General features: G+C 46.6%; 2 protein-coding genes across 4 annotated transcripts; one reads left to right on the forward strand and one right to left on the reverse strand.

Moving 5' to 3' along the window:
* Positions 1 to 6371: 6371 nt before the first annotated feature.
* LOC103632366 (craniofacial development protein 2-like) lies at positions 6372 to 9464 on the reverse strand. Its single transcript, XM_008654184.3, has 2 exons — positions 9002 to 9464; positions 6372 to 8400 (listed from the first exon to the last, which is right to left on the reverse strand). The coding sequence occupies exon 2, from the start codon at positions 7670 to 7672 to the stop codon at positions 6530 to 6532; it is 1143 nt and encodes a 380-aa protein (XP_008652406.1). The 5' UTR covers positions 7673 to 8400; positions 9002 to 9464; the 3' UTR covers positions 6372 to 6529.
* Positions 9465 to 10853: 1389 nt separating this feature from the next.
* On the forward strand, positions 10854 to 12318 carry LOC103632367 (protein STRUBBELIG-RECEPTOR FAMILY 8). 3 transcript variants are annotated; one of them, XR_002263832.2, is made up of 4 exons: positions 10854 to 11675; positions 11768 to 11833; positions 11909 to 11999; positions 12101 to 12289. XR_002263832.2 is itself a non-coding variant. In XM_008654186.3 (4 exons), exons 1-4 carry the CDS (start codon positions 11617 to 11619, stop codon positions 12156 to 12158), a joined length of 255 nt encoding a protein of 84 aa, XP_008652408.1. In that variant the 5' UTR covers positions 10854 to 11616; the 3' UTR covers positions 12159 to 12318. The 3 variants fall into 3 exon arrangements, 2 of the variants coding, with proteins under 2 accessions (XP_008652408.1, XP_020397031.1); XM_008654186.3 differs by having other exon boundaries at positions 11909 to 11980; positions 12101 to 12318; XM_020541442.2 differs by having other exon boundaries at positions 11909 to 11934.
* Positions 12319 to 12658: the final 340 nt, after the last annotated feature.

Genomic DNA, 12658 nt, shown 5'->3' on the forward strand with positions numbered 1-12658 from the left:
TTGGAGGCACTACATTATGGGAACTAAGTGCCAAGTATACACGGATCATAAGAGTTCGAAGTACATATTCACTCAGAAGGATCTCAACCTTAGGCAACGCCGTTGGTTGGAGCTCATTAAGGATTATGATTTGGAGATTCATTACCACCAAGGCAAGACAAATTTGGTTGCAGATGCCTTGAGTCGGAAGGAGCATGTTCACTCCGCTTTCGTTGTCCAGCTACCCGATGAGATTGTTGAGGATTTCAGGAGACTTAACCTGGGGATAGTTGCTCACACTAAAGGAGTTATTAATGATGTGGAACTTACCTTGGAGCAAGAAATCCGCAGAAGGACAGATTGGTGATGCTAGATACAAGAGATTAGGGATCTGATTACTAAAGGTCGAGGTCCGGAATTCACGGAAGAGGAGCAAGGCACAATATGGTTCAAGGAGCGGATATGAGTCCCCAAGATTGATAGCCTTCGTGAGACTATATTGAAGGAAGCCCATGACTCGGATTATTCTATTCATCCTGGTAGTACCAAGATGTATCAGGATTTGAAGCAGAAATATTGGTGATATGGATTGAAGAGAGATGTGGTTGCACATGTGGCTATGTGCGATGTGAGTCAAAGAGTTAAGGCTGAACACGAGAGGCCAGTTGGACTATTATACCCATTAAAGATACCCGAGTGGAAGTGGAAAGAGATTGGTATGGACTTCATTACTGGTTTGCCTCACACCCCGAAAGGATATGATTCGATATGGGTGATTGTGGAAAGACTGACCAAAGTGGCTCACTTCATTCTGGTCAAGACTACTTATAAGGGATGTCAATTGGTAGAGTTATATATAGCTCGGAATGTGGCTTAACACGGTGTACCGAAGAAGATCATTTTGGATAGAGGATCATAGTTTACCTCCATATTTTGGAAAAGTTTTCATGAGAATATGGATACGAAGTTGAATTTTAGTTTGGCCTACCATCCTCAGACTGATGGACAAACTAAAAGGACTAATCTAGTATTGGAAGACATGTTGAGAGCTTGTGCCCTTCAGCATTGTAGTAGTTGGGACAAGAGTCTACCATATGCTGAGTTCTCTTATAATAATAGCTATCAGGCCAGTTTGAAGATGTCACCGTTTGAAGCTTTGTATGGCAGAAAGTGCAGGACTCCATTGTATTGGGATCAAACTGGTGAAAGGCAGTTGTTTGGACCTGAGATTATACAAGAAGCAGAAGAACAAGTCCAGCAAATAAGGGAGAATTTGAGAACTGCGCAGTCAAGAAAGAAAAGCTATGCTGATACCCGGAGAAGACTGTTTGAGTTTAAGGAGGGAGATTATGTCTATTTGAAGGTGTCACCACTCCGGGGTATGAGAAGATTTAAAGTCAAAGGGAAGTTGTCCCCTCGTTTCATTGGACCCTTCTTTATCTTAAAGCGAGTGGGAGAGGTTGCATATCAATTGGAGCTATCGGATCATCTTGCGGATGTTCATGATGTTTTTCATGTATCTCAGCTGAAGAAATGTCTCAGGGTACCTGAGGAGCAATTACCAATGGAGGACCTTAGTGTTCAAGATGACCTAACTTATGCTGAGTACCCCATCAAGATTTTGGATACTTTGACTCGAGTTACAAGGAATAAGGTTATAAAGATGTGTAAAGTGCAATGGAGCCACCACGGTGAAGATGAAGCAACTTGGGAAAGAGAAGAAGAGCTTCGTATAGATTTTCCCCACCTTTTCTCTAGATCTTCCTAAATCTCGAGGACGAGATTATTTTTAAGGGGGGTAGGATTTGTAATACTCCAAGTTGTATACCAAGAATAATAGAGAGTTATCCTCAATCCTATGTGCCTCATTTGCATCATAAGAAAAGAGCACACACACAATTTAGAGATTAAGTCAAGCAAACGATAAAAAATTGCATCATGCTGGAGTTTATATGTTTGTGCATTAAATGAAATAATAACGTTAATGATAATAAGATAATAATTACTAGAAAGCTTGAATCCTAAATTGAGAATTTGGGTTTGAATTAAGAAAAGGGAAGAACTGAGAAAAATACTACATAAAATAAAAATAAAAATCAGAATAAATACCTTTCACACTTATATTATTAAACTATACATTTCAAACTGAGGACAAGTTATTCACAAATTTTGAATTTAAACTTGAATTCAAATTGGATTTGAAAATGGAGAAAAAAAGGGGAAAAGAAAAGAATAAAACAAAGCTACCCTAACTGGGCCCCAACTTCGTTTTCGGCCCATTACTCCATCACCAACCGCACGGCCCAGATGATGCACCAGGCGCATGGGGGGTATGACATGGTGGCCCCACGTCGTCAGGCGCATCCTGTGTTGTTGCACGCACAGCGGAAGCAAGGAATTTATGCGCTGACAGGAAGGGCCCAGGGTCAGTCGCTCGGGTTTCTTCGGTGGTTCGCGCGCGCCTCACTGATTTGCGGGACCCACCGGTCAGCTCATCTCCTCCTTTCTTCGTCAACGGCCAACGCAGCTACCGCCGGAGATCGCGCGATCCGTGCGGACTCTCCTTTCGTTTTTCCCCTTCAGCCGTTATAAGGAAGCCAGGCCGGGTCCTGCGCCCCTCCTTCGTCTCCACCATGCAGTACCCACGGCGCTGGCATCAAGTCCATGAGCCATCACTAGTTGCGCCGCTAAGCTTTGCCGCCGCTCTGGGAGGAGTGCCTGAGAAGAGAGAGGGCCGCCACCTATGAATTACTGCTCGTCGTCGCTAACGTCATGGAGAGTTCGCGAGGATCGTCTCTGGTGCTCAAGGAATCTCACCGGCAGTCGGTCCGGGTGCGGGGCATTATGGTGGCGCCATAATTCCTCATCGGAGCTCTAGCTTCGCCGCAGCTCCGCTTCATGCTGCGGACCGGCATCACTGCAACACCTCCGTCGGTAATACCTTACCCGTTGTCCTTGCCTCCGCTCTTGCATCGTGTTGTGTGTCTCCAATCGAAGGTTAGTTCACTGGGCGAAGAACGAGTTGTCGTCGGTGGATCTCCGCCGTGGGGATCGCTTGCCGCTGACCGGGGTCTGCCTGGGGAGGAAGGCGATCGGTGGGGCATTGGATGAGTCATGTGCGGCTAGGACTAGAGTTGGGGAGAGGATGCTCTGGGGCCGTTGATCTATTAGCGTGTGGAGGAGATTTAGTTGGGCTGTAGCGTTTTGGGGATCGATCGCGGTCGTCGATTGGCGATCGAACGGTTTTCCTGGAGCTAGGGTGTCCACCGTCGGATCGTGATCAGACTGCTCACGGCGCGTACCGATTCAAACCCTCGCGATTTAATCTGGCGCGTCCGGTGTTGATCGGACGGCCCTGAGATCACGATACCCCTTCGCCGTTTGATTTTGTAAAAGAGCCCCTGTAGAATCCATTAATCAACCCGCCGTCCACATTGAAGGTAGTCTGAGTCTGCGGGGTTTTTGCTCCGAGGCCCCTGCACTTCTCTGTATTAGTGTGCCTAGTCCAGGAAGCTAAGAAATTAGATAAATGGGATTAGAAAATGATATTTAATGCAAAAAAATAAATGCTAGAATGTGTTTAAATCATAGAAATTTCATATGATGTCCAAATTAGTTCATTCTAATTCCTATAATTCTATAATATTATTTTTTTTTATCACATAGTACCTCTGTTTTGACATAAAAGTCACATTAAATTTATATCCTAAATAATCTTGTATCAAATACATAAAACCATAGAAAAGTCATAACTCCTTCGTTTTAACTCCGATTTGATCCGTTCAAGTTGCGTTAGTCTCATAGAAATGTGTAGATCATTATTATTCAGTTTGTTTCTATGTTTGGTGTGATGTTAATTTTATCTATACCATGTTTGTTTGTATTGCTACGACTAGCAGCGAGGTTACGAGTTACTTGAAGAGCAAGTTGGTACCTGGAATCTCAAGTGCCAGGCAAGTTGTGCCCTTGATCACTTACTTTTCCCAGCCATGTTCTTATTAATTTTAATGATCTGCATAGGTTAATTTTGATGGGAGCCTTTATGTTACCCCAGTTTTGATTACCTCTATACCTTGTTCACCCCTGAAATATTTTTGGGTAGTACTTGCTATTGCTTTATGTGGATTGGGTATGGAGATACACTAATCATGATTATTCTGTTATTATCTTGTTATTATTATTGTTCATGTTAAGATCATTAAATTAATGGGAACATGGAGCGACCACCCGGGAAAACAGTGCTACCACAAGGGTATAATGGGACGCCCTTGGCTGATTAACTAGGAAAGCTAGTGGAGGTCTTCCTTACCCGAAAGGGGCAAGGGCAGTAGGGGAGTGGTCAGTGTAGGGAGGTCCTTGGTTGATTTTGCTGCGATGGCGGTCAGGCAAGAACCCTGCACTAGAGCTTCCTATAAACTGTAGCGGGATTTCTGAAGCTAGTGGAACTTTGTAAAGGCCTCGTAGTGTTACCCTGCCTCGCCTCCTCGGTAGAGGTGTATGGGATTGGCCATCTCTTGGCAGATGGGTAACATGACTTGTGGGTAAAGATGCGCAACCTCTGCAGAGTGTAAAACTGGTATACTAGCCGTGCTCACGGTCATGAGCGGCTCGGACCCTCACATGATTAATTTATAGAACTTAAATTCAATTTGACATTTGCATCGCATTTGGGATTATTTTACTATTACTTTATTTATTATTATTAAGGTTTGGTATTTACTTACACTTAGTAATTGCTAATAAAATTTTGACCAACTTATAAAAGCAATGCTCAGCTTCAGCCTTTATTCCATTGATCAGCCTTACACTTCATGAACTCCCACCTTCGGTGAGTTCATGCCACATTATTCCCCACGACTTGTTGAGCTATGAACATATGTGAGCTCACTCTTGCTGTCTCACACCCCCCCACAGGAGAAGAACAGGTGGTTCAGGAGGAGCCACAAGGCGAGGAGTTTGATTTGATCTAGGTGGCGATTCTCAGTTGACATTTGCGCCGACGATCCTTAGTTCGTTTTATATTTACTCTTTTATTTTGTAATAAGTCTTCCGCTATGTAATAAATACTCTGATGTTATTGTGACATTTATCTCTATACACTCTGTTATTATATATGTTGTCTTCTTGGCGCATGTATGAGATGCACCTAGCTTTGTTCCTTAAAGCCGGGTGTGACACTGGCGGCGTGCCAGGAACCCTCGCGCTGCCGTCTGAAGCCGCACCGCTGCTTGGAGTTCCTTCTCTGTCTTCTCCTTGTAGCGGTGGAACATCACAACGAACTAATCCCACTGCTCTGCGAAGTGGCCAAAACTCTCTTTGAGCCGAGTGAATGCATCTAGAGTTGGAGAGGGCGGGTGGGAGGGCGTTGCGACGGCTGATGGCGCGGCGGCTGGTGGTGGTGAGGGATGGGCGGCTGGTGGTGGTGAGGATAACCTGCCTCTGATACCAGGTGTCATGGACCTTCGGTCCATGGGGATAGTTGTCTTCTCCGGCGAGGTTATACCCCTCTGCCGCAGGTGTCATGGACCTTCAGTCCATGGGGATAGTTGTCTTCTCCGGCGAGGTTATACCCCTCTGCCGCAGGCTTGGTTCTAGGGTAGCAGCCCTAGGCGCTTGAGGGTCATTGCAAGAGAGAGAGAGATTGGTTTGATAATGTATTCCTTCTTCCTTTGTCTCCTGCGTACAGGCCTATATATAGGCCACCGGTTGACCAACTAGGCAACCACTAATTAGGCAAGTGACTAATTGAAATTATCTCCCCTAAATTTAGGTCTATCAATTTAGCCACCAAATCAGTCACTTTCCTTTGCCATGCCTTCCTTGCGCGCGCTTTCCTTTGCCATGCCTTCCTTGTGCGCGCTTTTCTTTGCCATGCCTTCCTTGCGCGCGCTACTGCCAGCGCTCGTGCCTTCCTTGCGCGCGCTGCTGCCAGCGCCACCTGCGGCCTCTCGCTTTTGGCGCACATAGGTGCGACCCCACATGAGTGACCGCTCCCTATGATGCCCATGACACCAAGGCATCTCCATACCTCGATAGTGATACCATCAGGGCCCATCGCCTTTCCTACCTTCATCCTTTTTAGTGCCTCCTTAACTTCATATTCTTGTATCCTTCGTACAAAACCCCTGTTGTTGTCATCGAATGGTTCGTCCAATTCTATTGTAGAACTCTCATTCCCTCCATTGAACAATTTGTTGAAGTACTCCTTCCATCTGTTCTTGATCTCTTCATTCTTCACTAATAGTTGGTTTGCTTCATCCTTGATGCATTTGACTTGGTTGACATCCCTTGTCTTCCTTTGACGAATCTTGGCCATCCTATAGATATCCTTTTCTCCCTGCTTTGTGTCCAACCGTTGATAAAGGTCGTCATAGGCTTGACCCCGGGCTCTACTAACCCCTCGCTTTGCAGACTTCTTCGCTATCCTGTACTTCTCTATGTTGTCTGCACACTTGTCATGATGTAAGCGTTTGTAGCAATCTTTCTTCTCCTTGATAGCCTTTTGGACATCTTCGTTCCACCACCAAGTGTCTTTAACTTCCCTTCTGTTTCATTGACTCAACCCAAACTCTTCTGAAGTTATCTTTCGGATGCATGTCGCCATCTTCCTCCACATGATGTTTGTGTCTCCCTCTTCTGCCCAAGGGCCCTCCTCGATAACTCTCTCCTTGAAAGTTTGGGCCACATCCCCTTTAAGCTTCCACCACTTTGTTCTAGTGACCTTGTTATGCTTATTCCGTTGTAAACGAATCTTAAAACGGAAGTCAGCTACGACAAGCTTATGTTGGGTTACCACACACTCTCCAGGTATAACCTTGCAATCTAAGCAGGCATGCATGTCCTCTTTTCTCAAGAGGACGAAATCAATCTGGCTAGTGCATTGGCCACTACTGAATGTCACCAGGTGGGATTTCCTCTTCCTAAAGAAAGTGTTTGCTATAAACATGTCATAGGCTAGAGCAAAGTTCAGGATTTCCTCTCCTTCTTGATTCCTAGTCCCAAAGCTGAAGCCTCCATGCACACCCTCGAAACTGGTGCTAGATGTACCCACATGGCCATTGAGATCTCCTCCTATGAAGAGCTTCTCGCCAACTGGCACACTACTAACCATGTCCTCCAGGCCTTCCCAGAACTCCCTCTTTGAGTTCTCATTAAGGCCTACTTGAGGAGCATACGCGCTGATAACATTGAGAACCAAGTCCCCAATGACCAGTTTGACTAGGATGATTCTATCTCCTAGCCTCTTAACATCTACTACCCCATCTTTAAGGCTCTTGTCGATCAAGACGCCTACTCCATTCTTGTTTGTTGCAGTCCTCGTGTACCACAACTTGAAGCCTGTACCTTCCACTTCCTTCGCCTTTTGTCCTTTCCACTTGGTCTCTTGAACGCATAAAATATTTACCCGTCTCCTCACCGCAACGTCGACTATTTCTCGTAACTTACCTGTTAAGGAACCTACGTTCCAACTACCTACACGGACCCTAGTTGGCTCGACTAGCTTCCTTACCCTTCGCACCCGCCGAGGAAGATGCAAAGACCCTTGCTCATTTTCCACTACACACGGGCGCCGATGTAGCACGCCACTAAGGATGCGACGACCTGATCCTTGCTCACTTATCACCGGCTCCAGATCAAGAGACGGCGCGTCACTTAAGGGGTGACGGCCAGGCCCTTGCTCATTTAACACCATACCCGGGTTCCGATATGGCGCGTCGCTAAGAGGGTTACGCCCCAAGAAGAATATGAAAGGTACACAGGAAGAATATGAAACTAACTGAATATGTTTAACTTCCTTAAGAGAATAACTGATAACAATAGATTAAAAGTTGGACAATATTTCTATGTAGAAAGTGTTGATACGGTAAAGGAACGTTTGTAGAAAATAGTGTATTTATAGCAGAGTACTGACCCAGTCTGAAACAACGACAATTGGTCATCAACATTGAAAACATTTTTTGCTGGAAAACAAAGATTATCAAGTGAGAAACATCTAGATTGTACTAATAGTGATAATTTTTGTACAGTAAATAAATTGAACAGATGGTACACATGATGTCACAAAAGAGAAAAAAAATCACAGTGAAATCAGGCATATACCTTGCACTGCGGTATTTTTCTCTAGTGTAACTGGCATGCCATTCATAATCAAACTGCCACTCATTAAAACGGATTTTGGTGTTTCAAATTGAAAAGTTGTTGTACAAACCTTGGTATGTCCATTACCTAAATCTCACAAAGGGAAATAAACTTTATATAAATAAGTAAATAATAAGCTTGAATGAGTGTTTTTACCACTTCTTTTAACATCTCCATCCCCCAAAATTGTTCTTGCCTTTTTAAATGAACTATGTTTCACATCAACAAGCCTTTCAAGTCCTGTTTGGAAGATTGGGAGCTGGCGGCCAGTACTTCATTGTCCTTCACACAAAGAAAATTGAAATGAGCCAAAGACAAACTAATATTAGTTTCACAGGGTGGCGCTAACATGGCTGATTTGACTGAAGAAGTCAGTGATTGCTGCTTCAGCAGCGGTTGGTGGGGGTAGCTTCACTGTTCTTAAGGCGTCGCCTAGGCGTCCGGGCGGTGGTCTGAACTCTGACGCCTAGGCGCCTTGCCCGCCTACCTCACCTAGGTGTCCAGGCAGTGGTCCAACGCCTTGGACCGCCTTACCGCTTTAAAAACCATGGGTAGCTTAGAGAGGAATATCTGCCAATTTAGTGCAGATTTGGTGCATTCAAGCCTCCTAACTTCACCTTCATCGGCAATGCCACCTCGACATGCATATAATATCCGTGAATGTAGATAAAAATAAGGGACACACAACTAAAATAATTACTGAGCATATTTTGTAATATAAAATTATTGGTTCTCTTCAGTGCAACCCTGTTAAAGATGCAATGAAAATGATTTCGGATTATGGTTCATGCTCCCTAAATCAAAATGTCAGTCGCTGTTGAATGTTTGAAAAATAACGTTGCAAGACTTGAGTGATTCTAGGTAATTAAGAAAAAGAAATTACCTAGCAAGATGCTCGGCTGCTTCCTGCTTGCTAGGTACCTTGTCCCCGCAGCGGAGATGGTTACGCCGATCGACGATGGCACGGAGGAGGGGGTTACGGGCACCTAGGGGAGAGAACAGCGGTGTGGGCGAGGGCGGCGACCGTGGCGAGGTGGAACCGCAGTCCGCATAGTTCAGATGACCTAGGACCATGGCAGGGAGCGACGCCCGGCGGGTGCCACGCCACGCCAATTTGCTTCTGCTAGGTGTTGCCACGCCCGCAGCCCTAGTTCTCTTCGCGAGCGTATGAACCGCCGCCGCCAGTTCGTGGGACACTAGGACAACACGAGAGGGAGCGCGTCAAGGTTAGTGCCACGCCCTACCGTTGAAACAGTGGAGCCACACGTCGGCGTCACAAAGTCGCCCAGCACTCTAGAACGCTGTGATAACCCCTGGCCGACGGTGGTGGAGCACCCAGGGGCGGAGGAGCCATTATGACTAAGTATAGCTCAAGCTATAGGTGTACATTTGGGCCGGGCCTGGTGGGCCGGCTCGAAGCACGGAAAAAAAGCACGGTCCAGGCACGGCACGACCCGAAATAATTTAGTGCCGGACCGGCACGGCCCGTTATATCGGGCCAGGTTTAGGCCGAGGTCACGGCCCATGGGCGGGCACGAGCACGACCCGTTTAAGGCAAGCACGAAATGACTCATATAGAGGCACGAAAAGGCCCATATATGTAATAAAATCACACTTCATTCCACACTTTCATATACTTGATAAAGAACACAAAGCTAGAGATAATGCTAGTTAGATGTTTTTTGTAGCTTTGAATTAGAGTGTGTGATGTAATTTTGCTTTTGTTATGAACATTAGACAATAAACTGAACTTACGAACTTTGTATAGAGCTGATTATACTATTTTTCCTTCTAACAAAATGATTTATAAACAAGGTAGTCATTGCATAGCTGTGGTAACTTTAATACAAATATTAAGTTTGATTTTGTTCAAATTTATTTGTCTTATCTTTTATTTGTTTTATTATTTTTTTGAATTTAGGGCTCTAATGTGAATTTTGGGCCAAAAATTGAATTTCGGGCCAAAAATTGAATTTCGGGCCGTAATGTGAATTTCGGGCCGCCCGAAATGAGCCCGGCACGTTTAAGCAATTACGGGCCGGGTCGTGGGCCGAGGGCTAGGCCCATGGCCGGCCCGGCACGGCCCGAAATTCAAACGGGCCGGCCCAAAATTCAAACAATACGGGCCTTTTCGGGCTTGGGCCGGGCCGGGCCGGGCGGCCCGAATGTACACCTATAGCTCAAGCCATACCTACATATCTCTACTACTTATTAAGTAAGCAATAGTAGTCTGTCATTGACCTGTTCTGCCTCTGACCCGTTCTGCCCCGACGTACAGTCCTCCGCGCCAAAAAATCGTTTTGCTGTGGCCTCTGACTCATTCTGAGTCTAACGTCTGAGCAACAAACAACACACACCAACACATCTGAGCAACGAGCAACACACACCAATGCTTATAAGTCACATTTCGACGCTCTCGGTGGCCGGTATGGTACTATAATGAAATAACACCATACCAGTGCCTGTGTCCGAGCGGTGGGTGCGGCCCATTCTGCAGCCCATCCTACGGCGCCTGCCGCTACTGCCCAGCCTACGACGCCCTGATGTTGCCTAGGCATTGCAACGGGAGCCTCCACTCCAGCGACGGCGCGCTGCCCACGACCTCGACCTCCTCCCCCACGACCACGGCCTCAACCGCTCCGCCAGCACCGCCCCCCGTGGCCCCGTTCACCTCGTTTCCTCAGCGCCTCCGTCACCATCGACGTCGGAAACCACCCAGACCCCCGCTCCCAGGCCCCGCAGCCGCGCATCCCTCCGTGCCCGCCCGCAGCCGCGCCGCCCGTGGTGCCGCCACAACGGTTGTCTCCTCTACACCGCATGCCCCCCTTGTGTCCTCACAACCCCCACGCTTCAATGTCTTCCTCCCCTTGCCCTAGATCTAGATTTACTTTGCAGAAGAGCCTGTACGGCGGTCAGATCGACACACGGAGGAACAACCGCGGTGAGGAGCTCCTCTTCAACAGCAGCAAGGTGAATCCCCCCTCCTTGATCTCGGCTAGCGTTTCCTGGATCTACTGTAACGTCTCCAGTGCTCTCGTCATATTTTGGGTTGTCATATCTTTCATGTCTGTGTTCTTTTGCTTAACAACAACTGATGATGCAACTCTCATAACAAGTGTAGGTCATTTATTATCAAGACCTGGAAATGATGTGCATGTATTCTCCCTAAACGAGTTGAAGGCTGCCACACAAAACTTTTACATGTTGAATTGCATTGGCCATGGTGGTTTTGGAGCAGTGTATAAGTGAAGCCTAGGACTTGTTTATGCATTTTTAAAAAATTCATGCTTTATTTGTTGCTTCTACTCTAAATGCATGTTTCGAGGAACTCTGCAAATACTGTAGTCAATGGCTAACACAACATGTTCCTCACTTGTGGACCTTGTCATATTCATTTTTTTTCTTCTTTTCTGTTTACAGTCACGGCTATGTGAATTCACCTGTTAACTGGAGTATTCTGTTCTGTCTCTCTCCACGCCTTGCAGCAAGCTTTCTGGTATGGAGCTGAACAGCACTCTTGGCTATCAGTTGTCAAGTCTGCAGGCTCTGAAAACGATGTATGAGCTAACGCTTTTTTATTATACAATATAGTTCTTCAGTTATGGGTGTCCTTTTCATCATTCATATCCTCCTGGCTCTAAACTTGCAGGGACTTGAGCAACAACTACTTGCACGATTCAATTCCTTACCAGCTGCCATCAAACCTTACCTATTTGTAATGCGCCCCCAACCTGTACATGTTTTGTTCATGCTATTTGATTCTTGAGATTTGAATCCAAAGCGAACGCAGGAACCTGGCGAAAAACAACTTCTCTGGTAATCTTCCGTACTCCATATCCAACTTGGCCTCGCTTGAGTACCTGTAAGTTACTATTCCATTGGTAAAGATGAGATTTGTTCAGTGATGATTTTTTTGGTTAGCACAATCTAACTGCAGTGAACCACTGCCTTCAGCAACCTCAGCCACAACTCGTTGTTTCAGGAAATCGGAGAACTGTTTGGAAGCCTCAGTTCACTCGCAGAACTGTAAGGCATACTGAACCGCTGTTTTCGTACGCAAGCTCGACTTGAGTATTGTGTGAGTCCACTGTTCTGTTTTTTAACCTCTCTCTAGGAAGAATCCATGGTCCGTATTGTTTTACTGAAAAGGGGATGTGCTAACTTGTTGAGATTACACATGGCATTTACATTTGTATATTGTCGGCGTTTCGAGACCGGGGGGTCCCTAAGCCGACGAGTGAATGTCGCCGCGTGCCCCAGCCCAGATGGGTCGAGCGCGGGGCCGAGCGCGAAGGGGGGAAAGTGAGGCGGCCGGAGACCGGCATGAGAGAGGTGGGAATCCCGCGGCCTTCGTGTTCGTCCCGCGCCCAGGTCGGGTGCGCTTGCAGTAGGGGGTTACAAGCGTCCACGCTGGAGAGGGAGCGAGCGGCCTCACGCGAGCGCCTGTCTCGTCCTCGTCCCCGCGCGGCCAACCCTCTCTAAGAGGGCCCTGGTCCTTCCTTTTATAGGCGTAAGGAGAGGATCCAGGTGTACAATGGGG

The sequence above is a fragment of the Zea mays genome, chromosome 7, assembly GCF_902167145.1.
Source record: "Zea mays cultivar B73 chromosome 7, Zm-B73-REFERENCE-NAM-5.0, whole genome shotgun sequence".
Lineage (NCBI taxonomy): Eukaryota > Viridiplantae > Streptophyta > Magnoliopsida > Poales > Poaceae > Zea > Zea mays.